This window comes from Apus apus, chromosome 11 (assembly GCF_020740795.1).
Source record: "Apus apus isolate bApuApu2 chromosome 11, bApuApu2.pri.cur, whole genome shotgun sequence".
Lineage (NCBI taxonomy): Eukaryota > Metazoa > Chordata > Aves > Apodiformes > Apodidae > Apus > Apus apus.
In genome coordinates this window covers 4,889,854-4,915,438 of record NC_067292.1, presented here as the reverse complement: position 1 = coordinate 4,915,438, position 25,585 = coordinate 4,889,854, and the positions used below count along the sequence as shown (strand labels likewise).

Below are 25,585 nucleotides of genomic sequence, written 5' to 3'. Positions count from 1 at the left end.
AGTTAGCCCCCTGCTGTAACATGCATCAGCTGGGAAAACAAGACCACAGAGACTGAGTAAACCTGGGAACAGAAGAAATCTGAATGTCAGAGATGTCAGGGAATTAAAAGTTCATATCAGAGTCTGATTTTCCTCTTACTATTCCACCTGTGAGACATCCTCTAAAATTGTTTTTAGGCTCAGGAGAAGTGTGATGAGAAATACGGGAAAGAGAAAGAGATGTTTGCAAATGCAATCTTAATTTTATGTGTCTGTGATCAATGGTGCCCTAATCAAGTCTGCCCTTCCCTCAGGGGTAACTAAAGAACTGCTCCTTGCAGCGTGACTTTCTTTAGTCTTTATCTAGTCAGGTTTTAAAGTCCTTTTGGGAAACAGTTCTGTTTTCCAGAGTTTTATGACTTGCTGAATCTTCTTAACACCACCATGCTGATTAAGTCAAACAAGCTTCAAATGCAGAGCCTTCTAGCTTTACTGATACAGCATCTCTTTTATGTTTTACATGTTTGCTTGAATGTGTTGTATTCCCCAGTTTCACTAAAGAATGGTTTTTAAGTATTTTTTTTAACTATACAGCATTGTTATGAAAATGAGCTGACTAGTGAGTCTGATAGCAGGAATTTGCTCTGAGTCAACAGTGGCAATTTGCAAGCATTGACTAATGAATTCCATAATCCACGCAGCACCTCTGTGAATAAGGGAAGAAAGCTCCATTATCTCTAATAGGCATCGAGGATTCACAGACGAGAGGGACAGCTGCTGTGTAAGAGTCTAAATGGATATTAAGTACAAGTTGGGAATTCCTCGTGCTTGCTTCTCTGCTTGGAAAAACTGTATCTCACATCTCTGTACAAACAGCTCTCAGGGATATGTGGAGCACACAAGAGCAGTGGGTTTTGTTTTTTTTTTTACAGAAAACATGAATGTGTTAGGCCCTTACAGCTTCTGACAGAAAGTTTCAGCAAAAGACAATAAAAGGATTTTCCTTTTCTTCCCTCTTTGATTGACTGGGGAAAGAGTTTCCCAAAACATCTGTTAACACCTTAATAGATTCTGTAAAATAAATTAGGAATAATTCAAAGGTGGAATAAGGGCTTATTTTGTTCCTTTTTCTTGTTTTCCCTTTGAAACTGTACCACAAATCCAGCGAAGCCCCTTTGGGGCCCTCCTCTGGTTAGCACAGCCACTGTCGAGGCGTCTCAATATTTATATCTGGCCCTTGCTTCAGTTACTTTCCTCATACAGCTTGTCAGATAATGCCACTGAACGGATTTACTCCCAAGCAAGGTGCCTTTAGGCAATATTTTTTTCCTTCAAAGGTTTTGGCATTTCAAGTGTTTTCTCATGGGTTTTCCAAGCCCCCTGCTGTTATGCAACCGTGTTACTGGCACTGAGCACTACTCACAAATTGCCATCTTCTTTGCTTTCAGAGTATCACATTGTTTTTGTTTTAACACGTGGTTCTAAGCGGGTGTTACCAAGCTTAAGAAGGTATGTCAGAGCAGTGCTTCTGTTCTGGCACCCAGGAATGACCTCTGCAAAACACCTGATGGACTTGAGTGGAGACAGGCAAGAGTCCAAATGCTGGAAATACAGGAAAAAAGTTTTTTCTTAAGATTGGAATCCCAGCTGGGATTTGCAAACTACTGGTTTTATGGGCCTTCCTGGTTTTACAGGCAGATAACTGAACAGATAAGTGTTCTGAATAACAAAGATCACAACTTAATTAGTTTTGAGGAGGGGATAAAAGCCTGAATCTATTTTTCTGTTGCTGACCCAGAAGACCATCTGTCTTGAACTGTATGGTGGGAATATTCTGGTTTTCCAGGCTAATGTGTCTTTCTGTAAGTGATAACTGTATTTACAAAACCTACTATGAATTGGCAGGGAATAATAAAACAGACCAAGATACAAAGAAGTGCAAATGAAAGGACAGAGCTCAGCAGTAGGGCACAGGTGGATCTGAATTGTCCTTCTGACACTCATCTCTCTTCTGGAGGAAACATCTTCTGCCTGGTACTCTTGGCTTGGTCCACTTGCAGTGGTATTTCTGTAGAGAAGGACAAGTCTCTCTCTGATTCTCTCTTTCTCCCTTCAAATTTGACCTGTACCTACAGGCCCTGACTTAAACCAGCTTCTACTCGGTAGTAATATCAGTGATAATAAATAAACTACTCAGTTTTAATTTCCAAAGCTGCATTTCTGTTCTAACATAGAAATAAAGCATCTCATAGAAAACCTCAGAAATTCCTGAATGATTCAAAAGTGATAGCATGCCCAGAAGCACCTTGTGAGTAGCTAGAGGGACATCTTCACCGATGTGCTATATATTATGTATTATTTTCCCAGTGTTTATTATATGAATGAATGATTATGCCCCACCTTCTCAATAAACTTCTGGTTGGATTTACTGATCAAAATTAGATTCTGGAGAGAAAAACAAAATTTACAGCAATGCCCAAACGCCACCTTGAAATCCTGCCAACCATGTATATATCTGAGATGTCAGTTGGTCTGCATGGAACCAGAAGAACTCTGGAAAAATACAAAGCCGGGAATGCAACTCATCCGACTTCTGCTCAGTGTAATTTATAAGGGACATGAGAGGGGCTGTTAGTTTTTGTATGTTCAGCCTTGGGTCACATACCAGCCATTTACTGCAGGTTGGGTGGCTAAGGTGCATTTCAGCAAGCTGTGCAGCCAGCAGTGTGTTTCAATTTCACATGTCTAGACAGGGTTTTCGGTTGCCCCATTCTGGCAGGCAAAGTGAGATTTCATATCTTGATCTTATCGTGCTGCGCTGAGTTTACTTCAGAGAGAACACCTGCAGCCTGAGAGCGTGGATTCAGCGTGAGCTGCAAATGCAGAGCACCTCTGAGGACTGGGATTGTTGTCCTTGACAGGGGTTGCTAGCAGTGGCACTGCCTGATGCGCTGTGCGTTTGCAACGTCTGGATGGATTTCAACACTTTGGAATGGAGGATTTCCAGTGGACGCTTGGATCCTTTCAGGTAACTTGTGGATTGACTGCTGTAAACCAGCCTTGATAATTTTTTTTTTTCTACATTCTGTGGAACAAGAGTGAAAAACATCTGCTCTAATTTGCCAGAAAATTAATTTATGAACACCTTACATGTGCTAGTTTGCACTAACTTTCACCAAAATAGTCACACTGGTGGCAGTTTTCGCTGAGTGAAGTGTTGGTGCAGGTGAGTGTATGAGAAATTACTATTGACAGTATTATTGTTTGTCCCAGAACAGTGCCTTGGGTCACACAAGAACAGGTCTCCCTTGTACCATGCACCCTAGGAACTCCTAGAAACAGGCAGTTCCTGCTGTAGAAAGCTTACATCTAAACAAAGCCGTCCTTTTAAAATTTGGTTGGCAAGTTTTTTATTATTTTTTTTTAATTACTATTATTATTGCAGATCTATATGTATTTACAGGTATGAGTAGATCTGGTTTTATTTCAGTGCAAATGCATGTGTCACCCACCCCTAGCAGTACATGGTATACAAAGTTCTCTGGGAGCCACCTGTAATGTTTAGTGCATAATGACCACTCAGCTTGCTTAAGTTCAGGAGGTAAGTAATTACCAGGGCTATGAGATGCTAACAACTTGAACCTCTATAAAAGAGATTTTTGTCTTCCTGTTGGTTGTATTATTCATTAAATGAATGTCTGTCTTCTAACCTTAGCCAAATTGCGTAATTGTGTGCATCACTCTGCTAGGAATTTGGAGAATTTCTGGCTTTTTATAACTAAGTTTGATGCTGATATGCAACACAAGTATCCCTCAAATTTGCTAGTAAGTGGTAAGTTACAAAAGCCTTCCTTGCTGAAAGTGTTTAAACAGCAGTTCTCCTGTCAGATGCAAGCCTACTTCAACACAACAGCTCTGTGAAAACACGTGTGATGGTCAGGCTCACAGGGATTTGTGGTCCATGTGTTGTCTTTGACAGCAGCCACTACAAAAGGCCAAAACCTTCCAGTTGTAGCTGGCTTTTCCAAGAGATAATCGGTGCAGCTCATGATGGGAATGTATCAGATGAAAGAGCTTTCTCTTGGTGGGCTCACTACTGTGCTCCTAACTGCTGGCACCTCCCTTGGCAGCGTGACCTCTTGTTTGGGAAACATTGCACTAGGAGATGCTGCAGGTACTGTGGAATAACTGGCTGGTCACAAAGCAGATCATCTCTGTCCCAAACTCACTCAATTAGAGACAAACAAACTTTCATCATGAAAGTTTATATTTTCTCTGAATGTTTTGCTAGCATCAAGTGAAGCAGTAAATCAAGTAAATTTCCTCTAAATTCTGCGTCTCGGCAACTCCCACTGCACTGAGTTCCACAGCTTAATGGCACATTCATGCAGTATTTGAAATGTAATTTTTTCAGCGCTCCCAACCTGGTTGTTCAAATGAGAAAACTGGAAATGAGAGCTGAGTTCTATCACTACCTTTTAAATTGCTGAGCAAAGAACCAAGTACAAACGGTACCATTTCTCTCGACATGGCATCCATCTTGTACACAGCATTACTGAGCTGTTTAGAGGTCCTAGAATCATGGAACGGTTAAGACTGGAAGGGACCTGAAGGGTCATCAGGTCCCAACCCCCCTGCGTGGGCAGGGACACCTCCCACCAGCCCAGGCTGCACCAGCCTCCTCCTGCCTGGCCCTGAACACTTCCAAGAGAGGGCTTCCACAACGCCCCTGGGCAGCCTGTTCCAGAGCCTCCCTACCCTCACGGTGAAGAATTTCCTGCTGATGTCTGGCCTGGATCTCCCCTCTTTCAGTCTGAAGCCCTTACCCCTTGTCCTGTCACTGCCTGCTCTGGTGAAAAGTTTCTCCCCATCTTTCCCGTAGGCTCCCTTTAGGTATCTGAAGGCTGCTAGAAGGTTTCCCTGAAGCCTTTTCTTCTTCAGGCTGAAGGGAGATGTCTTTTTTTTTTTTTTACGAGTTGTGTTTGTTGTTGTTTGGTCTTTTTTTTTTTTTAAATAAATAATTGTCCTCCTTCCTGGATCGCGAGGACACCCGACATCCCTGCAGGAGCGAGGTACACCCAGGCCCTACCCTTGGCGTGACGGCGCTGTGGGGAGCCGTCCCGCCGGGCCCGGGAGGCGTGTCCGGCCCGGCCCGGCCCGGCCCGGCCCTGCTGAGGGGACCGGGCGACAGGGCGCGCGCCGCTTCCCGCGCCCCTCCGGCCGCCCGGCGGCCCATTGACGTCAGGGGCGGGGGGGGGGGGGAGGGGCACGTGACCGGCGGGTCCGGAGCCAATCGGGCGCTCCCGCAGCCGCTCGCGCCCGGAGAGGCGGCCGGCGGGGCTGCGCCCTCCTGCGCTCCTCCCGCGGCGGCGGCGGCGCGTGGGCACGCACCGGCCCCGCACACCCGCACCCGCACACTCACCCGCACACACACACACACACACGTCCCCGCACCCGCGGGCGCGCACACGCACCCACATACATGCACGCGCGCGCGCCCGCCGCCGCACGCTCTCGCGCACACGCCCCGGGGGGAAGGCAGGAACCGGACGCCCCGCAGCCCCCGCCGCCCTCAGGAGCCCCCGCCGCTTCTCTCGCCGCCGGCTTTTGTCCGCCGCCCCCGCCGGGAGAAGCCCCTCCGCTCGGCGGCAGCATGGACGCGGCGCTGTGAGACCCGCCGGGGGACCCGCCGGGGGCGGACTGTGAAGTTTGAATCAGGATTTGATCGCTTCCCGCTTCCCCTTCTCCCCCCTCCCGGTGCGGTTCGGCCCCTTCCCCCACCTTTCCTGACAGGTTTTGGTTTTATTTTTCCTTCATTTTTTTTTTTTTTTCTTCTTTCCAATCCGCCGCGTGGGGTTGGATTTTTTTTTTTCGTTATTATTATTGTTTTCGGTTTTATTTGGTGTGCCCCGTCTCTACCGCCCGTAGAGACCGGCTCTCCCGGGGCGGCCGCCGCCGAGCGACACCCCCGGACCCGCGGGGCTGCCATGGATCGCACCGGCGGCTCCGGCGGGGGCAGCGACCGCAGGCAGACCGAGGAGAGCAAGCCGCTGCTGGGCGAGATGTCCGCTCCCGAGGGGAATAAAATGGGTGCCGCGCCGTGCCGGAGAGCCCTGCTGCACTGCAACGGCATGAGGTACAAGCTGCTGCAGGAGGGGGACATCCAGGTGTGTGTCATCCGGCACCCCCGGACGTTTCTCAGCAAGATCCTCACCTCCAAGTTCCTGCGGCGGTGGGAGCCGCACCACTTGACCCTGGCGGACAACAGCGTCGCCTCGGCCACGGTAAGAGCCCGGCCGGGCCCCTCGGCACCGCCACCGGGGGATCTGCGGGGACGGACCCGCCGCCGGGCCGGGCGCGGGGGCGGGGGGGGAGGCGGGAGAAGCGGGAGGTTTCTGCGCGGCCGCTGCTGCCGGCCCCGGCGGGGCCCCCCGGGCGCGGGGTCGGGGGGCGAGTGAGGGGGCTCGGCCTGGGTGAATCCCGGAACGCCTGTGGGGATTGGGTTTTCCTCTCTTGTAATCCTAGGGATATTTAAATTTGCAGTTTCGGTGGGTCTTGTCGAGCGAGTCTGGTTTTCCTCTATCGTTATGATTGTTGTTGTTATTATTATGATGGGGGTTTTTTTTGCCTTTTTTTTGGTTTTTTTTGCCTTTTTTTGTTTTTTTCCCAATTCCTCCCTTCCCAACATGATGCTGACACGCAGTCTCCGCGCCGAGCCATTTCTACCCGAAGCCGGAGCCGGGGGATGCCTGCTGGCACGGCGGCCGGGTTGGAGGCTGGGAGGGGTGGAGGATGCTTTTAATTGGGGAGCGAAGGCTCGGGGTTTGCACGGGCTTCGCTCTGCTTTGTTTCAGGCCTGGTTTTGGGGCTCTGGCGGTCGCAGTGCTTTGCCCAGAGACAGGCGGTGTGCTGAGAAAATACGGAGATTCCTTCAGGGTTGTCTTCCTAATGGAAAATGCTGCAAGAGGAAAATGCGAGGCGGTGATATCAGCAGTACGAGAGATGTGAAATTGACGGATACAATCTTTAAAAACATGATTTCTATTTACATGTACAACTTAACATTTCATGGCCTGTATTGTTTAGAAATTTGCATAGTATGTGGTGTGACTACACCCAAATTTTGTCTGATAGCGATCAATGCAGCTCACAAAACATGCCTTACACTGATTTTTAATCATTCAGTACTTCATCGTGTCCTTTCTTTTTTTTTTTTCTTTTTTTTTGCTATACATATAAACGTCGCGTTTTTCTCAATGGCTTCGTTCCGGCCTTTCCATAGGACACTTGGTGGTATGAGAGAGTGGATTGGCTTTCCTGCAGGTTTCTGTTAATGGTGTTGTTTCAGTGGGTTCCATCCAGTCTGCTGTGCTGGGAGGCTGGATTTTTTCACACTTTGGCAGGCAGACACACAGCGTGTGTAAATGTCTCTCCTGCATCATGCTCTGCTGTGGAGTATTCAAAGCAGGTTTTCAGCGGGAGCAACTTCAGCCGGCAGGTAGGCCAGCTGCCTGTTCTCACCGAGCTCTTTTTTTGTACCACGATGACATCTCTGCTCACCATTTCTGCTGGCTGTCGAGGATGTTTCCAAGGGACTATTTTTCTTTCTTTGATAAAGCTGTGTAAAGGGAGAAGGAAGACTCGGTTGAGCATTTCTGGAGAAACCCCCACCGGAAGACACGAGCACGAGGAGTTTTAGCAGTTCTTCATTTTATTAAGATACCATCGGTGTAGTTGGGAAGTTGAAAATCAGGGGAGATGAAGCATTTTCCTGGCAGTGTCCATAGCCGGTGATTCCTGAGGGGAGAAGGGTACAGGTCGAGGGAGGCAGGATCATGCTTCAGATGTTAATCTCTGCAGTGTGGCAGTGCTAGGCATGAAGTTGTGTTTGTGCAGGAGACGTCAAAACTCTGCTTGCTGGCAAAGCTGCCACCAAAGAAGCCATCTCTGAAGAAATTACAAAAGTCCTATGGGGTCATGCTTTAATTAACGTTGAGGTGTTCTCATTCCTAATTATTTAATCTATATAAATAGCAAGAAGATACTGAAACATACACGGACCGTTGCAGGCTCCATTTTGTTAACCGGTGCTCTCAGTGCTTGGTCTTGCACCTTACCGTTTTTTTCCAGTGCTAACTGAGCAAGTAAATACCTTTGTTCAGAGAAATATCTCTACCTTATTATTTTAGGTAGTGTCTTTGGTTTCCAGGGAACAATTAGGCCACTAGGATAAGATCTGTATTCACATGTTGTCTGAATGTGTGGGTAGGTTTAGCAGGTATCTTTCAGACATGGGTTCTATGATACTAGACTTTACTCTTTTTATTTTTTGTTCTTGGTTTGTTTTTTATTTATTTATTTTAGCTGAAGAGATGTGACTTAAGCAGAAAAGGTGTGATTTAAGCAAAATGCATGGTAGTTTAACCCCCATACCCTACGGAAGTGGGGTACAGGCCAGGCACAAATGCAACTCTCTTGGTTTTCAAGAGCTGTAGAGAAATATCCATAGTGTCCACTGAAAGTGAGCATCAGCAGCACTCAACAACTTTGATAACAAGGTCATTTTTACACACAGGGCTTTCCACAGGCAGGGTACTTTATGAGCAGCCACTAATTAATCTTCACATCATCCCTTTGCAAATCCTCTGGCATGACGAGTTTTACTGCATTCTATTTAACGTGAATAAAATTGAACAGGAAAATAACATCACAGTGTTTTGCATTTGAAAGCAAAAGTTGTAATGACAGCTAAATCCAGATCTGGCAAATTATGTCCCTGAGTACAGTGGATAAGTTATTTGTTGATTCTAGGCACTTTCTATCCTTTTAATTGTCACTTGAGACAAATATTTGAGTTAGTCTTCTCCCCACAAGCTCTTACTTGTCCATGTCTGGGTTACAATATATGAGTTAGCATTAGTTTCTCTATGGATTATGCATCTGTAGTTTTTTCCACAGATAGACACTGAATGTGTCTACATGTAAGTCTGAATAATGAGACCCTCCTGCAGTTTTTTTGTGAGATGTTACTACTTCTGTTGTTTAATTAGGCAGTTACATGTTCTGTGCTGATGAGATAGCTTTCCATAGCGGAAGCACAATGCAGGAGTGCAATGGAACAAGTGTTAGGTCACCTTATTTTAGTAAAATTTAGGGAGGAGAAAGATAATATTCTCTACAAAATGCTTTTTCTGACATTATCACAAGTGACTCTTTCAATTAAAATAAGTCTATGTTAATTAAAAAAAAAAAGGTATTCTGAATTGGTATATGCACTCAAATGGAAAGGTATTAACTTGTGGAGTGGAGAGATTCATAACTGTAGGTTTGGGACTTTATCTGATTTATGTGGTGTTTCCATTGTTTGCTTCGTGGTTCTCATTTCTCATGGAATGGGTTAAACATAGAACAGTTTCACCAGTACGGTTTCAGTCGCATCTTGTCTGGGCTTTCATTCTGGTTAAGGTTTTCTTGGTGAAAGTAAATAGATCTGTAACTTTTTGTTTGTTTGTTTTTAAATAATGTAAATGCTAAAGTTCCAGTAGGAAATTTTGATACTTACAAACTTCTTTTGCCAGACAACAGCTTGCCTGGGGTTGAATCTGACTTTCTCCCCCATGGGAGGAATAATGTTTATTTTATAAACACCTACCAAACTCAAATGTAGCACCCTTACTTATTGCTTTTTCCAGTGAGATCTGCCCTTGCACAGCTTGAAGGGCAATGATAGTAAAAACAAAGACAGAAATAAAAATCCTATTCAATATTCCTGGTGTGATTTTTGTGTATTTGAAGAATAAACCTATGGTTCAGCAGAAATGTTAAAATATAATTTTCAGTGGTTTATAGGTAGCTGCCATATCTGAACTTCTGTGCCTTTAATATCCTTCTGCCTGGTGCTTTTCACGTCTCTGCTCTGCTTTTCTCTTTCGTTGCTTTTCTTGCAGCAGTTGGGAGATGTTTAAGACAATGAGCTTAAAAATAACTGGTTTGCAAGAAAGACTTGTGATACAAATGTATGCGTAGCAGATAGGGAAGGAATAAATGAGCGATTCATTTTTGCTGGCTAGGGATGACCTCTCTAATTCCCATGTGGGAAGATAAGACGTAATTGAAACCATGAAGTTACTGATTAATATCCCTCAAGGAGCTGGAAACTTTGGCTTTTCATACCCATTTCACATTTCTACGTTTCACCTTGGCACATAAGTTGAGTGTAGTATAATCTTACGTTATATTCAAAGCTGGTGACAATCCTGAAGAGATTAGTGTGTCTTCTAAACTTTTTTTCTGTAGAAAAGTGATGTATGAAAACAGTAGTTTATTGACATGCTAGCTGACTAGAAATACATTTTAAATGAGAATGTAAGTGGATTAGGGATCTGCATTTATTTTTTCTTCTAGAGACAAGGACATACCCAATTAATATTAAATGAGGCAGGACAGGATGATCTGTTTCAAATAGGAGAAGTGGAATAGAAAATGGTCTTCCAATTGTTTTTTAAAATTAAACAATTCTGCTACTGCATGTGTTTTCAGCATGCTATTACATGTCTTTCCTTCCTTCTTTTGGTAAAGATAGAGCAAAAATTCCTATCAAGCTGGACTAATTGTTTACTTTAGCACAGGTTCCCATTAGTTAGAAAAACATACTTTTAGAAATTAAATTTCCCTTGAAAAACAATTAGCTCAAGTGGGAAGTATTATACACAGCTCAGAAGTTTCAAAACAGTCTTGTAAGATTTTTTTTTTAAAGCTTTCCTGGAAAAGGCATATTGTAGCATTACCCAGATTCCAAATAGAATGATTATGAATTAGCTATAATAAAAATAAAAAGTAAAGAGTCTGTTTGGTAAACCAAGTGCTGTCCTTAAGTCCTGTGCTATTGATGGGGCTCTGTGAATGTGACTTAAAACTAGCTTGATGGGCCTACCATCAGTATGTGTATAAATGAGTATGAACACATAATTAACAAAGCAATTTAAGATAATTTTTTTGATCTATTGTAACAATGGAAGGCTAAATTACTCTTTAAAAATAGTATTTCTCATTACGGTTGTAAATGATTGTTTCAGTTTGACAACAAGTGGTATCTCTGGATTTTAAGTGTACATGTTTTGCCTATTTTGAGTTACCTTTTGTTGCTATCAGTTATTTTCTGGAGGCACATCAGGAGGAGCAGTGAATGTTGTAGTTTGCAGTGAACCCCTCAGAATCAAGAATCCTCTGCAAATTGAGGACAAATTGCTACACATTATCTATGCTGTTGAAACTGAGGTTCTGCTTCAGAAGTGAAGGCAGGCATGCACCTTCATCAACAAAATCAAAATTTTTCTGAAGATTCAATGATTTAATGCAATATTACTCTGCTGTGACAAACATTTTATTGCTATATTAATCTGTAGCTCAGCAAAAGAAAACCTCAGATGGTATTTCTTTAGAGTTGTTTAGTGCCTATCAAACATACCTTTGGATATGTAGTTCCTACAGTGGTTAAAAAGCATATTTATAAGTCAGTAGTGTTAAGGTATGTGTTTATATGCCACAGAGCTTGTGTAAAATATGGAAACAGAAGCGATATTCATTGATAGAGTGAGAGCTCTTAAGGTTATTAGTGTTAACAACCAGCCAGTACATTTTTACATGTTTAGGAGCATAAATAAAAAGGATACTCAGAAATACTTCTGCCTTATTTTTTGTTTTGGCTGGGGAGTAAAGATGTGGTGCTAGCCACCCCATGGTGGTAATGGTCCCCCAGAGGAAGCTTGTAAATTGCCCCTGGTCCTCAGTGGGGACCTGGTCCTGCAACAGAGGAGGATCTGGAGGAGCTCAGCACCCCTCAGTGGGCTGGGACTTTTGGAGCTGTGAGCTCAATTTTATAATTTTTTTTGTAGGGGAACATTGTAACTAGTTAGGGGAAGAGCCTCCTAGATCACCCAAGTTACGGTGTGTACCTTGCAGGAAAGGATGTACTGCCAGGAGAAGTGGATGCCCCATCATTGACAGGGTTCAAGGTCAGGTTGGACAGGACTTGGGGTACCCTTATCTAGTGAAAGGTGACCTTGCCTGTGGCAGGGGAGTTGGCCTAGACGATCCTTTAAAGGTCTCTTTTGACCCAAACCATTTTACAATTCAGTGATTCTGTGAAACACAAAAAGGATGCTTAGTTTTTCAGAGGTGAAAGGTGAGGGTGCATCAGTGTTCCGTTTTGCAAGCTTAGGTTTGCGTTGTCAGCAAGAGTGGGAGAACGGAGGCTGAAGCCTTGGTCCCACCAAAGTCATTGATAGAGCTGTGTACACTGAGGGATGTTTTTGGAGGAGAAAGATACCAGGTTTAGCCATCTACTGACAGAGAGGAGTGATTTTTTTTGAACGGTTTAATTTACTGCGTATGATTCGTTCATACTCTTGAAGTTCCTAAATAGCAGGTGAGTTTTAATGTGATTCAATAAAATGGCTTCTCTCATTTCCTTCTATGTTAGTAAGCATGGCTGACTTAAGAGGGTTTTACTCATTTCCCCACATAGGTTTTATGAAAGAAGAGACCTACCTCAAATAGTTCGAGCTGTTTGGAGTCTTTAGAAGTAATTAGATTGTGGGTTGCATGGGTAGATTGTGGGTTGTTTATTAGTGTTTTGAGCGGTGCTAGTTGCATCAGTTTTGTTCTATGTCTGTTTATAGGTATGTAGTGCCAAATTCCATAAACAGTTGTGTGTTTGAAGATAATTGATACTGAGCATGTATAATCCATATAGAGTGCTTCTGCATGCGTGTGTGCTCCATAAAACAACTTTTTTGCACTGTCTGATGGTGCAGTCATTGGCAGTAATGCTGTCTTAGGTAGTCCTGGCCTGAGATGCTGTTCATTTCTGCATCTGTTCCCTACCACATCAGTCTGTCTTTTGTACCTGTTCCACAGGTTGCAGGGTCAAGTTGAGAAGATCTGTTTGAGCTGGCTCGGGGACACTTTCTCTGTCTGACCCTTTTGCTGGTTTCTTGTCTTCTAACTGGATGAGGGAGCTAATCTGTTTCAGCATATAGTCCGACAGACTGTTGAGGAAGAAGAGAGAGGAAAACATGGTGGGCTGGAATTGCTGCCAAAACCAGCGTATTATGAAATCATTGCGTAAAATTTTCCTGTTGTGCACAATATTTGAGAATACAGGGGCAGTACCAGGAAAGGGAAAAGACAATTGAAAAGCATACATTCTGACTGAACACGTCAGTGGTGAATAAAGTTTTAGCTCTTGTGGTTGTGGAAGAAAACATGAAGAAGTCAGAACCAGATGCTAAATTAAAAGGCCTTCACTTCATCAGCTTAACAATTAGGAGAATGTAACAGTATTCTGTAGGTGTTGGAGGAGAGGGTCTTGTTTCAAGTTTTGTTGACATTTGATGTTACCAGTAGTGCTATTTCCAGTACTTAAAGTGATTTCTGGACATTGCCTCTTGAGCTGTTCCATTGCTCATGGGACAGAGCCAATAGAGTGGGAAATACAAAAGCAAGTAACATGCCAGTTTGTAGACTGTGGTGTTGAGGGTATGAATTTATAGTGATGGCAATTCTACTTTAATCTGAGTTTTCAGTATGTTTTTAAACCATTTTAAGTATTTTTCCTTTTTTGTTGTTTTTTGAGAAACTTAGTAAAAAGAAAAAAAGCATCTGTTTTTTTCCGGATTTGAGTGTGTCTGCTTGATGTGTGCCTGCTACTAATTGAGCTCAAGAAACTTGTCAAGTTGCAATGACTCAAATCTGAACTGGAGGTACACTTGGTCACGTACATTCTTGGTCTTGCTCTGCTGAGATCAGTAGGGTAATTTGAGGAGGGGGATTACCATTCATTGCCTGTAACGTGAATGGCAGGATGTGCTGTTCAGAAAGCCAGAGAAGTTCAGCAAAAGATCACTGAGCAGCTTTCAGTTTGGCTGCTGTCTGGGAGAGATGGCTGCCTACTGTTAAAGCTTGTACAGCTCTCTACAAAATGGACCCTAATTTTTTTCTGTGGTTGGCACTACATGTGATGGCCAACAGGGAAATATTTTATTTGCATCCCCTTAGCTGAAGAGTCAAGGTACTGTGGGAGGAGTTCAAGCTAATGTCAGTGATTCAGGGAAAGGCATTTGGACCAACCTGCAGCAGGGTGCATGCCCTTCTCATTCCAGATTCCTGGAAAGGTCCTGCCAACCACTGCCACTGCTCTGCTGGGCATGCACCAGCTCCCTCCTGCTGCTCTTCCTCAGACCATAGAGGTTCATTAAGAAAAAAAATGCTGCTTGATCCAAATTTCTCTCTTCCCCCATTTGGTCTTGAAATTTGTTGAAATGCTGCTGGGACAGCTGCCCCCAGTTTCTTGGAGGTGTAGGAGAATGGTGCTGATGTTTCTTCTGCTGTTGCCTTGCTTGTTATTTGCATCTGTAGCCATTTTCACTTTGAATGCAGTGGCAAAGTGTGAGGTTTAAAATGGGATAAGCCTTTTATAGGCTCTTGAAAGTGTCTCCTTGTCTGCTCAGAATTACCACCTGTTGCAGGGGGAAGAGCTCTTGCACTTTGCAAAGTATGTTGCAGTTTTCCAAGGTTTTGTTCCAGTGACTGAGAGATTGCCTCATTTTCTCATTGGATGAAAAATTTAAAAGCAAAAATTGCTTTCATGCCCATTGAGAAGACTTAATAACTAGGGCTTCAAAAAAGATGAATAAGAAAAAGAATATCCACTGCTTCTCAAACTCCAGATCTCTAATTTCATGGTATTGGGAATGGGGATGTCAGATGCTTGGAGCTATGACTAATGTCCTTTTGCTTCTTGGATTTCCAGTCTTAAAGAAATGCTGAATAAAATATTTTTTTTTCTCCCTTTGAAAAATGTCAAACTCAAATCTTAAAGCGCTCAGAAATGGGTTTAGGTTTTGTAAGATTTTGTTTGCAAAGATGCCACATGTGGTACAATAAATGTTGCCTGAAGAAAGATGAGATTAAGCTAAATCAGAGGGGTTTTTTTGAGAATACATAATGGTATTCCAAAATATAATAATTTTTATATTTATATTATTGTTCTTAGGTGTAAAGAGAAACTGTGTTTGCAAATGATAATCAGAAATATTTTTTTCTCTTACAAATCAGTTATACATAATTTTGAAGTTTACAGGTGTCTGTGCATATTTTATGGATACGTTTTCTGGTGATGTTAATCAGGAGGTCAGGTAAGAATTTTGTAATGAAGAAGTCACCTTGTTCTTTATTTGTGTTTAGACAATTAGCATCCAACTGAGCAAAATCAGGTAATTGAAAGTACAGGTAGACAGTTTGGCTAATTTTAGGAGGAAAACTATATTTTTCCTAAATGTCCTGGAGAGACCCATAGTGTGTTCCTAACTGTACATTTCAGAAGGTTCAGAGCAGGTATTTCTCAATGGTAAAGCTGTGATATTGCTTGTTTTAACATGGCAGTGGCCTTTTCCTCCCAGTCTTTTTCTTGGCTATTTGAATATAAGCTTTTGGAATTGGCAGGTGTCTACTTAGCATGTCTGCTTCCCATTATAATGTGGTTCTGTTGGACCACTGAGTTTTTTAGTTTGCTGCTGTAATACAACTAGTATATATTGTGAGCAGGCTGTGGTTTTGCTCCATCTTTTCAAGCACCTAGACTAAGACTGAATGACTTTGTTACCCATTTTCAGGGATGGATATCATGAATAGTGAAGTAGAAACTGCTTTTTTTTTAAAAAAATAAGTTTCTGAAGCTTGCCAAGTGGAATCCAGCTTTTAAATCAAAATACTAAGGATGTATATATTTTTTCAATAAATATGAATGTCTGACCTTCTATGAACAAAAGAAGAGGGTTTATTTTTGGTCTTTAAAACAATCAGAATAAATGATTTTTGGATGACAGTATAATAATTTCATTCTCCAAGTCAACTTCACTGTGCTTCAGCTGCTTCAAAGTGCTTTATGGCCAGTGATTTTTATACATGGGGAAAGCAAGGAGACAAATGTAGATTAGACTTTTCAGACATGTCTGCTGCTGTTGGTTCATGCTCAATTTGCAGTTCCTCTTGGTGTATGCGTCTGTGGTTCACTCTGTACTGTCTTAGGTTGCACACCAAGAGTCAGTTGCATGTCTTGATAGTACTGACTGAAGTGTCTTGCTCTGAAGTTCATTATAAATCACTGGTAGTAGTTAGAGCAGAAATGAAGTTTCTTTGCTTTGGGCACCAGGCTGCATCTCTTATGATTTTGATGGCAATTCATTTTCTTAATGGTTGTAAATCTCATTAAAAATCAGTGGAAGTGTGGGAGAGTGACTGACAGCAGAACATGGCCCAGTGTGTCCTGCTCTTCTTGCTACCTTCAGTCTTCCTGCAAAGGAGATACCTTTTGGGAAACCAGATGCCAGTCAGTTCGAGTCTCTTGCTTTCTGTGGCACGTACGCTTTGTATATCCTCCTAATAGTCCCTTCTGACAAGCTACCACTTTGCTTTTGCTTTAGAGGTTGTTAAGATTGAATTCAGAAGTTAAGAGTAAGTCTGGGAAGCCTTGACTGCACTGAAATAGTCAGGATGAGAGTGCTCTTGCAAAATTGCTATAGAAACCGGGTGTTTTGATCCATTTTTTAAATAAGACTGGCAGTTCTCTCTCCCCTCTCATACCTTGTGTTTACTATACAAACTTTGTGATGTCAAGCCCTTAGATTTAGGGATTGCTTGAGAAGAATATGATTTCAGAGGCATCTCAAAACACCATATTTCTCCCTGCTACATTCTAAGCTGTAAGAAGGTAGAAAGCTGAAAGTAGAAATTTAGGTGGGCTCTTAAGTAGTGGATATATGAACCAGTGGTGTAAAGTAATGCAGTTCTGCAGATTTTTTTTCTGGTAGTGATGCAGTTGTTGTGGTAGGGGGTCTGAGTGTTGAATCATTCCTGGCAGCCTGAAAAGGTAGTTGCACAGAATCACAGAGTGGTTGGGATTGAAGGGGCCTCCGAAGATCATCTAGTCCAAGGAGAGATTTCTTTGCCCTTGCTGTTACAATGCCAGACAGGATATCGGATGTCAGGGATGGAGAGGTGGAAGCGTGTGCCTTCCTTGGGAGTGCTGGGTCCGTGCTGCCATGCCTGTAGCTGTGGTGTTCTGTTTGCTTAGTGTCTTGTCTTTGATAAAGAAGGTAGGAAGAGGGGACCAAAGTTGTGAAAGGCCTAGTGATTCATTGAAGAACAGCATTTACTGTTGCAGCAGAGGAGATTTCCATCTACTTCTATGGACTGTGTTGAGTGAGATCCATCTCTTTTCTTACTGCTCAGTGGTCATATGCCCGAAGTTTGAGTACCTGTTGATTCCTTGTGGAAGATGATTCATGTTCAATGAAACAATCATGTTCCATATCTAACAGTAATGTGGAACAGAGAGGTTTATTTGGATGTCTGAAGAAAGAGAAAACAACATCATGTTACAGATGTTGTTCAGTCATTATTAAAACCAGAAGAAAATCTGTGCAATTGCTGTAAACTACTACCTTGAGTAGGGAGGCTATAGCATGATTATGGGATTGGGAAAGGAGCTTCAGCTTATTCTTTCAGTGCAAGAACACTGATACTTCTTCACATATTCCTTACAAAAGAAATAGTAACTCCAGCTGTGTATATAGTGCTCAAAGTAGTATTCTCAACCCTTTTTTGTGATGAAATGGAGCCAATTTTCTTGCCTGGTGTATGCAAGTGAGGAGCACTGATGAAATATATTATGCAAGCGCAAATTATTAGTCATTACTTTGTTGAGTTTTTCTTTCAACTCTTCATGATTCTTGAAGATGCTTCAGGTTTGGTGTGGTTTTGGCTTGAGCAGAGTCCTAGCACTAAAACCCCCATACTCTTTGCACACAAGTAATGGGGACATTGTAAAAATGTAAAAATTGTAAAAATTGGCACAGAACATTGTTGCTGAAGGTGAAAGTAAAAATACAGTCAGTGTGTCTTGTCTGACTGAAAACAAGCTTGTTAAGGTTAGATAATTCATGTGTTGTGATTGTTGTGAACAAAACAGGAAATAAAGGTGGAAAAGCTTGAAATTAAATGTATAAGACCAGAGATTCATTTTGGTATTAAATATTGACATACCCCTTCTAGGTAACTGTTTAACCTTTGTTTGGAGCTCGGTATTTGCCTGAAGACTGCAGTGTATTCTTGCTCTTGTGTTTATGGTGAAAAAGTTACTGGTATTGAGAAATACTGCTAATGGCTTTTCTCATTACACTAATTTATGCTTCTTTTGGTGCTACGTCCCTGCCTCCCTTGAAATTAATCTTCTCTGATTTATTGTAAGTTATTTCAACTGTCCCCAGTGACTTGGGTCGACTAATGTACTTAAAATCTGGTGAAATCAAATTTGTCGTGGGAGTTGACTGTGTAAAAAGCTGCTCCCTCATGGAGATAGAAGGCATGGGAAAGTACTGAGCCCTCCTTGGTGCTTTCCCTAATATAGGACCACTCCTCTGTGTTGCTTTAAACCAGTGGTCTGGTGGGTAGGTAGGTTGGGTTTAAACCTGGGGTGGGTCAGGTTTGAGGCAGCACTACCTCTATGCATTTTCTGTATATTGTACAGGCTGTATGTGTTTATGGGACTATGGCACAGCCTGGGTGGACTTAAGGAAAAGAAAGGAGGTGGTGATACAAAAAAATTTAAAGCAGCTTAAAGTCAGAGACTGGATGTGTGCTCCAGCTGAAAAGGGAAGTCTGCCAGTTAGTGTCTGCAGCATGCTTGTGACTGGAGCTTTTTGACTCATCTTGAAGGGATGTTGTCCACTGTGCAACTTCTTAATGTGAGATGAAGATGGCCTTCTGGGGCAGCCCACAGTGAGTGAGGCCTGCATTATAGTATCTTCCTTTCTGAATGCAGTTTAAAAATAAAGGTAATATTTAAATTTTGTGGATTATGTGTTTCCTAATGCCTCTTTGTCATACCAGCTCTAACTGAGATAAGGATGCTAGTGTTGTGTTCCGTTATCTAGCTTTAACGTCAAGGATTTGGGTGGTTGTGTCTCTTTGCTTGTATTTTCTTAGCAGAGATAGGAGAAAAAAACAAAACCTACCCTGTGCATCTTCTTGCCTGTACAGACTGTACCTGGAGATCTTTTGACAGCTGCTGTCTTGGGACCCTGGTGTCTGATCTAAGACTCTTGCTGTGCTCGGATTGCATGTTACCCGTTTTTTTTTCTCTTGCAATTGTAAGAAAAGCCAGTACCAACAATGCTCTGCTGTTTCCAAACACTGTGAAGTTTTCCCCTTTGCTTCCTGTTTTTGTAGCCTGCTTGTGAAAAAGACCCTGTCTTTTTAGCACCGAAGTTAGCCATAATGTAAATGCATTCAGCATTAGCTAATGTGTGTTCCAGCACGTAGGGACCGGAGTTTCTCTTCAGCAAGCATTATTACTCTTTATTTATGGTAAGACTAGATTAAAAAGGACTTGTGCATATAAAAGCGAAAGTACAGGCAGTGTTAAATCATGCAGTCATGAGCTTATTTCCCCTCCCCCAGGCATGCAAGCTAGTTAGTAACCTAGTGATCTATACATGAGGCTTTAATTGGATATGTGCCCGGAGTGCAGATTAGTATGGAAAAGCTATAAAGGCATGGGTTCACAAACTTTGACCACATGAGGACTGTCTGCATGATCCCATGTGGAATGTGCAAGGAAACAAACAAAGGAATACCTTCATCTATTGGTGCAGATCTGTGTGTAAACCACAGGGTACAGGGGTGATGTCTTTGCGTTAAAGTCAACAGTGTTGATTAAATAGGCTTCCTCAGCCCAGTATTCACTTCATGTTTCTTAGGAGGGCTTTAAGTGGGGAAGAGGTGCATCTGTGGCCTCTCTCTAATTTACCCAACTTCTTAAGTTTTAGTTCTGAAATTGTTGGAGTTTGTTGTTTTTTTTATGATTGGATATAATCTTGGCTGCCTTTGAAGGTAAGGGGGAGGGGGTCTAATCTCCCTGTAGTGAAATGAAAACAAGCAGATGTCTTGACTGCAGCTGGCTAGAGATGAATCATTTTATATAAACTTGCCTGGAGAACATGATCTTATTCCTCTATAAACCTATACTCCAGAGAGAAGGGAGAATCCCCATTAGTCAATGACACTCTCCTGGCCTAAAATTCCAGTGTTTCTAGTTTGCAATTTGTATGAAGCACAGAATACTAGCTGTGTTCAGCAAAGGCTTTCTCAAGTTTGAAAACACTTGTAACACGGATTTTGTTTCTCTTCTGGGAATTTTTTCGAAATGAAAAGTACAATATCCCTAAAAGTGTAAAACCAGCTACAGTCACACTCCTAAGTCCCCCAAACTGGTTCAATAATGATAAAATCTCTTTTAAATTGGCATGGTGTCGCACTAAAGAGTTTGGCATGTTGGGGGAGAGCCCTGGTACAGGTGTAGTTGGCCTTCCTGACCCTTCGTATGATGGACAGCAGTAAGGCATGCTGCCTATCTCAAAACTCGCTTCTTCCCCCTTCTGCTTCCCTGTGACTTTCTGCAAAGGGCTGACCTGCTCAGAAATGAGTGGTGGTGTTGGATCTCACTGTGGGATGGTGCTGAACTTGCTTACATATCTGAGTCCCAGAGTGATCTGCCAGTGTTAGCTGTCCTGTTTCTTCCTGCAGCTTAGGGTTCTGTGCCAGGATAGCTTTGTGGTTGATTTTTAATATTGCTCAGTATTGGGGATGTGCTGCCTGTAAGCCTTTTGAAGTTCAGGCTATCTTGGTACTGTTTCTTACTCTGTTTGCTGTTTTCTGCATGGCTGTGTGGCAAACCCTTTGGTTGTTCTCTGAAGATGGTGGGATGGAGGCATTCTCTCTTGTAGCATAAAGCCTAATCACCATGAAGGGAGGAGAGCTGACTGTAACTATGCTTGAATAGTTCCAGTAAAGAAGGTAACCCTAACTGAAGTTTTGTGCAAGTAGATTCAGCATTTGATTCCAACCATTTGCCTGACTAACAAAGACAGGGAATACAGTCCTTAACTCTGCCTGCAGCAAGAATATGGGAATTGAAGTGATTCATTCTGAGGGACACAGCAGTGGGAATGAGGCACTGCTGTGGTTGCAGATAATTCCCTGGAAGTCTCTGTTGTGCAGAATGCATTAATTGAAGAGATTCATGAGCTGCTTAATGTCACATCACTTCATTTCCCCATGAGGGAACTGGAAGTCTCATCTGTATAGCTAAAACCAGAAGCTTCCTGGTTTTCAGTAAATACTAATCTTTGTAAAAAGAGGTTATATATGTTGCCCAGGATATTGTCCTGTATTGAACCTGTTGCTGTGTAGCTTGAATTTTTTCTACCCATTGTGTTAGCTGTGGGAACAGAGACAGCAGTGTGAGGATGTACATTTCTGAGTGCACAGAAGTGAGCAGTGGAGATGAGGAGGGAACTGTTTGCTGCTGGCTTCTTCAGTGAAGTACAGCAGAAGGATGGATGCTTCCTGTTTGTAACTGATCACCATCTCTGACAGTTGCACTGGTGTCAGAAGAAGTGACATATCTTTATATTGAAGTGACAGGACGTGGTGTAGGATACCCCTGCATAGAGCTGGAAATACAGCCTGTGTGGACTTTTCCTGTTCCAGAGTGGATAGAAGCATGCATATCTCTGGGGAGCATCCTCCTGCAGACAATAGTGAACTCCCAGTAGGCAGATCTGAGGCATTGTGTAGGCAGCAGAAAATGCACAGTGCAGCCCACCATTTGCAGATGTAAACTGGAGAAGGGAATGTGCTGCACTTATGGAAATCAGTCTAGCTATGTATGGTATGTCAGTTTTTAGAATCAGATGTACCCTAGTTCTCGTTTTCTTCAAGTGCCTGTATTTCTGACTGTCTTGCCCATTGCAAGGTACAGGTGAGAGCTAGTACAGAATGAGCCCTGAGGCATTTGCCAGAGTTTGTCACATGGACTCTGAAGACTTCAGCCTGAGTTTTATCCCTGTATTAGTTTTTATGATATAGGAAACATTTCACAGAAAAATGTGGTTTAAAACTTTATTAGCTACTTGTTAAAAAAATAAAGTGGTGGGGGGTTTACTTTTCCTACTTTTTTGACTAGAAGTTATTAAAAATCAAGATTCCTGCTTTTTGATTGAATTTCTAGGTGTAAAACATTTCTGAAGGTCGTTGTGTTTTACAACTTTTGATCTTGACCAAATAGATCTGGGTAAGATCATGACCCAAGCTCCCATCTACCACAAACACCCGTCATGAATCACAGAAATGAGAGATTGGTATTTTTATTTCAGTTGTCACAGGACACAAGCTATTGCAAAAGAGAGGAGTCTTAGCAGAAGATCCAACAGGTTGCTTATTTCAGAAGTCTGACATGAAAATAAATCTCAAAAAATTAAGGTGACAAGAATGGGAGGGAAAAAAAATAATAAATTATTCTACTGGCATTATATTTGTGGTGTGGCACTTCTAGGTCCTGGGAGGCCATTCCATTGTTTTTACTCATAGCATCTTTCTCTCTTGTTGGGAGTTACTATGAGAGATCTGGCATCTATACCATACTAGTAAAAACAATCTTAACTACTTATAATTAATGAATTGTGTAAGCTGGCAGTCACTGATTTAAGGGGATGGAATAACAAGTACAAGGACAATGTGAATTCTGCATTGACTGGCAAATGTCAGTGAAGGAGCTGCTTGATTTGTCTGGTGCTGGGTTGCTTTAGTGTGTGGACTTGTAAAAAAGCAGTATTTTAAGAAAGTGTATCAGTTACTTGAACTGAAGCTTGAAAAAATGGCATAATTTTATGTCATTGTGTGTGTTATGTTATGAAACCATTGTGAAGAGAAGATGCTGTCATATTTGCCCTGTTGTATCTATCTGATTTTACTAGGTGGGAAAATAAATGATTGACCTGAACTGGTTATACAGAAACAACCTTCCTATGCCCTGTTGCATTTTTTAAAAAATTAGGATGGCTTAGGTTAAAAACAAAAAAAAAAGCCATATTGAGATCCAGCAAGTGAAAGAATGATGGCTTTCAAATGGTGGCACTAGTTTTGAGTTTTGTTCTCGATGGAGAGAAAACAGTCCTTTAACTTTCTCTTATCTAGAGTCAATCCACAGCAACATAGTAAAAAAACCCAACAAACCAACCAAACAAAAGCCCCCAAAACCCAAAAGACTTGTACTAATTTCTGAAGAGAGGATTTTTTTGGGAACATTTTATTGATTCTGACTCATATGGTCCGTATTTGGGTTGTTTATTTAGGATGTGTATTTAATTCAGTGGAGAGCTAAATAGGAGTTCTCCTTTTGCTTTGATGCATTTATTTTTTGAGTGCTCCTCCCCACATTGAAATCTTACAAAATGCCTGTATTTCCCTATGGAAAGGGGACTGTTTTAGGGAGAGCTGATATTCTGGGCAGTATATCTGAGATGATAATACACACTAAAGGAAAGGAATGCAGCCTTAGGAACAATAGGGATGCTTTAAGAAGCTGTTTAATTTGTATGAAGCTGCTACTGTTTGGTTTCTTTTGGTGGTGTCTTTATTTATTTATTTAATTGTTTGGTTGTCATAGAAATGTGCCAGTCTGTGTCTTTCACAGATGAGCTCACTAAATGAATGGCTGTGCAGGATGAGTCTGGTTTCAATGAAGACGTTTATACTTGAAGAACACAGATGGACTTAAACCACAGCCCGGAATCTAAACACCCCTGAGCTCCTGGGGGAGGGGAGTGATAGGAAATGAAATCTGGATTTTATAGCTCAGGCCTGCATCTGTCCTCCTTGATTTGGCTTTCTGAGTTATTAAGGGAAAGTAGGAGAGGAATATTGTCTGCAGTAAAGAGGGTTTGTTTGTTGTTGGACTTGAGGGAGAGGATGATTTTGTATTTGGCCCAACTCCATTAGGCTGGAAGAACTTTCCTGCCTAGATGTCTTTGCAGGACCATCATGACTGAGGTTAATTGTTTGCAGAGATGTTACTCTAATGTGCAGTCTTCAGCAGGTAATTTTTCTGTCATTTCTGTACTTCTGTTACTCTTTGTCTTTTGAAGGAAAATATTTTGAATGAGAGCTGACAATCTTCTCTCCCACGCTGCATGTAAAATGCTGTGATATAGGTTTGGTAGAAGTTTACACTTAATTTTTACTGCTGTAAATGACTGCAAATGGCAAAAGCAGCATCAGACCTGTGACATAAGGAAGAACTTGTAGAGGACACAACTAATAACCCTCAGTAAGGTGTGTCACTGAGCACTGTACAGATGCAGTGCAGTCAACAAACAAGCGTGTTGTGTTGAACGGGGTGGTGTTCAGCACAGGCAAAAATGTCCTTTGCAGCATTTAGTCTCTGGATTGTTTGCTTATGAGCGTAATTCTGTGAATTATTTTTACTTCCAAGAAACCCATTATTTTTTAATTTTCATCTACATTTGGCATGGTCAAAATGCCTCAAAGGAGAGTAGGTGTAAAATGACAATAGCTAGGGTATCTCCAGGGTTTTCAGGTATCCGAATGATTTGTTTATGTGGCTGTGTTGCTTTCCTTGGTTTTCTATTCCTGGAGCTGGACTGCCGGAAATGATGCACGTTGCTGAATGCAAAATAGTTCTTGCTGTGCCAAGATATGTACTTGGAAGAATGGGATACTCTGTCCTCTGAATTGGAATAAATAATCAAGAATATGGAATAAATGAGATACCAGCTGGTTTGTGTTTTTTTTAAAGTATCTCCAACAAGAGGAAGAGCAGAAAATAGCATCGTTTAGAATCAGAGATACCCTCACCAGAAGTTTTCACTGTTGGAGAATAAGGACTTTCCCCTCAAACCTATTTGAGTATATTTGAACCTTGACTTTGGTCAAGGTCAATTTAGCAGTGCAAACTCTTCTCATGATACCCAGTTTTTCCTTGTTATTCTCTCTTTAAGTGTGCTGCTTGAACTTATATTGGAAGATAGGCTGGGCTAGAATTGCTTTGCCTCTTAATGAAATATATTTGTTTTAAGGCAAGATGAATTCTTTACATGCAACAAGCTTGGGATGTGTATTTTCTGTGCAAAGAAATTAATCTTTTGCTAGCCTGACTTGTGCTTTGTAAGATCTTAAAAGGTCCCAACATCCTGTTCAAGACCTTGCTCCATCAACTGATCTCATCCTTGGCCAGCAAGGAGGGACTCATTCATTACAGTCAGTGGAGGTGCAGCCTCATGCAGGCAAGGACACTACATGTTATGGATCTTGGCACTTCCCTAGCTTCAGCTGTCATGCAACTCCAGCCACTTAGGCAAGATGCAGTTAAGGAAAGTATTGAGTAAAAACTAAATGGTTCATTTGCCTGAGGTGAGGAAAATGCCAGAGTTAGGGTGTTTTTTTTCCTGCTTCTCACCAAAAGGATGGTCGGGGACCATGGGGCCAGGAGCTCCTGTGTTCCTCCACCTCTGCCACTGACTCACAGTCCACCAGGCAAAGTCCTTGGGCACCCTGCATGCTTTCCCCATTCCAGAGATGGTGGTAATAGGCTTTCTTCCTGTTGTGTTTATTTTAAGGGTTAACCAATTAGGCATCATCAACTGGAATTTTTGAGACAAATTAATATATAAAGATACTTGGTTTT

At 42.2% G+C, this 25,585-nt stretch overlaps 1 protein-coding gene across 1 annotated transcript in view; it reads left to right on the top strand.

Moving 5' to 3' along the window:
• The first annotated feature begins 5,370 nt into the window (after positions 1 to 5,370).
• The window catches only part of CMIP (c-Maf inducing protein), a 130,535-nt gene continuing 110,320 nt past the window's right edge, over positions 5,371 to 25,585 (top strand). The window contains exon 1 of the mRNA XM_051629498.1: positions 5,371 to 6,263. Within this exon, the coding sequence (XP_051485458.1) occupies positions 5,967 to 6,263 (297 nt within the window). The 5' untranslated portion in view covers positions 5,371 to 5,966. The remainder of the gene's footprint in view (positions 6,264 to 25,585) is intronic.